At 36.3% G+C, this 1,944-nt stretch overlaps 1 protein-coding gene across 1 annotated transcript; it reads left to right on the top strand.

Moving 5' to 3' along the window:
* The first annotated feature begins 509 nt into the window (after window positions 1-509).
* LOC131029136 (non-specific lipid-transfer protein A-like) lies at window positions 510-863 on the top strand. The gene has a single exon (XM_057959533.2). It carries the CDS (start codon window positions 510-512, stop codon window positions 861-863), a length of 354 nt encoding a protein of 117 aa, XP_057815516.2.
* Window positions 864-1,944: the final 1,081 nt, after the last annotated feature.

Below are 1,944 nucleotides of genomic sequence, written 5' to 3'. Positions count from 1 at the left end.
ATTAGAATAAGGATTATCAAAAGACCTTCAACGATATTCAAAGCTGTTTGGCTTGTCCCCATTTTCTAATGCATATAGTGGAAGACCATCCTTTCTTGTTTAGACTTCTACTTGACCTCATGCTTTATCTACTCTTGTAACTTAAGATGATGACGACGATAGAGAACATGTTGCTGTCTACATTAATTATACACGACCAGATTATGAAACTTGCTATTCTCCATTGGTAATGCATTGTTGTGCTCTCGTCTTTGTCACACATGGGCTAAGAGATTGTTTCTACCACATAGAAATGCATGGTATCATTTGACTCAAGTATACCATTAAAGCGGCCATCACTTTGCTCAGAAGTATGATTAAAGCAAAGCGAGCTGGCATGACGATTTGAGATATCTATTGCCTTTTGTGCATTTATGTCATCTCTCCTTTCTATCTCCCTCCATCTATATATATTCTAAACCTTCCACCAATACATACACAGATGAACTAGCTAATTGAAGAGATTAAGGATGGCAAGAGCAATGAAGAGTGTGTGGGAATTCGTTTATGTTGTGGTAGCAGCAATGGCAATGATTAGAGCAGGGGCATACGCCTCTATTTCGTGTATGACTGTTGCTTCTGATTTAACCCCCTGTGCCGGCTTTATTTCAGGGGCAGCCGCTCAGCCGGCCAAGGCATGCTGTGACGGCATTAGGAGTCTGAATGCCGCCGCCAAGACAAAAGCGGACAGGCAAGCCGCTTGTAAGTGCATAAAGTCTCTTTTAGGCCCCGCTCTTAACTATACTAGAGCCGCCGAATTGCCCAAACGCTGCGGGGTAGACATTGGCATACCCATCAGCCGTTCAGTGGACTGCTCCAAGTAACTCGCAAATCTTCTTCTTTTTTCTGTCTTGTTTTCTAAACTCTCTCTGTGATGGCTCACTACTAACATGTGTTTTTACGATGAACAAGATCAGCTGAGCTGCCTGAAGTCTGGCAATGAAGTCGCCACCATGAGTGTGACTTTAGTTGCTGGATGAGTTATGTTGTTATAATGCTTTATACTGTTTAAATAATACGTCCGTACTGCACTACCAAGTGGCTGTACTCGAATAAAGAGACTATAATAAGTAATGTATTGTCCTTCAGTGGCGAGGAAAACCAGAAACTGTCAACTGTTATCGAAAATTCTAATACATGAGCATTCTTATTTTGCTGGATGTGAAGGTGGTATATAAAATAGTGGGATTTTATACTTATTTATCAAGAGAATGTGTTGATCTAAGATTATGGGCTAAAAGATCATAAATGTGTTCTATTTTTATACTTTCCAACATGGTGTGAAGGGAGATTGGTTATAACTTCCTCATAAGATTCTTTAGGAAGATGAGGTTCTAAGATATAATATTGTAAATGTAGTTTGATAATTGAATGTTTGTGCAATTGAATTTTGATGTTAATATTATTGAGTGTTTTTTATGTACTATTTTATTGTTGGACACATAAGAGTCCTTGTGCATTCAATAATTATTGTAAGTAGTTTTGATGCTATTTGTGAGATAACCATTGTGTTCTTATTTTGAATAAAATAAATCTTTGAGGTGAAAGGGATATTTTGAAATTTAACTCAATATGGATTGTTATTTATTAATGTAGGAAATCTGGAATACAAGAATTTGAAAAGATGAACTTTAGAAACTTGGGAGTTTGGTTGGGTGGGAACATGAAAATTATGCATTTACAAAGATGACAAGATATCTTGCTAAAAATAAACATGAAAGGAATAAAAATAATTAAAATGAATATTCCAAATTGTGCTCATGTGTTCAAGAATAGTGTTCCAATATAAATCCAATTCGGGAGTCCTATCTTAATGGTAAAGATGATTCATGTATAAATTTTAAGATGATATCTTATTTGTAGATTAAAGAGTTATAACAAAGGAGTGTAGTGATTTGGAAGTTG

This window comes from Cryptomeria japonica, chromosome 10 (genome assembly GCF_030272615.1).
Source record: "Cryptomeria japonica chromosome 10, Sugi_1.0, whole genome shotgun sequence".
In the NCBI taxonomy this organism is placed as follows: domain Eukaryota; kingdom Viridiplantae; phylum Streptophyta; class Pinopsida; order Cupressales; family Cupressaceae; genus Cryptomeria; species Cryptomeria japonica.
This window is presented reverse-complemented; position numbering and strand designations above follow the sequence as displayed.

What these genes read in the sequence shown, in the direction of transcription:
- LOC131029136 (XM_057959533.2), top strand. Translation starts at nt 510, where the DNA reads ATGGCAAGAGCAATGAAGAGTGTGTGGGAATTCGTTTATGTTGTGGTA.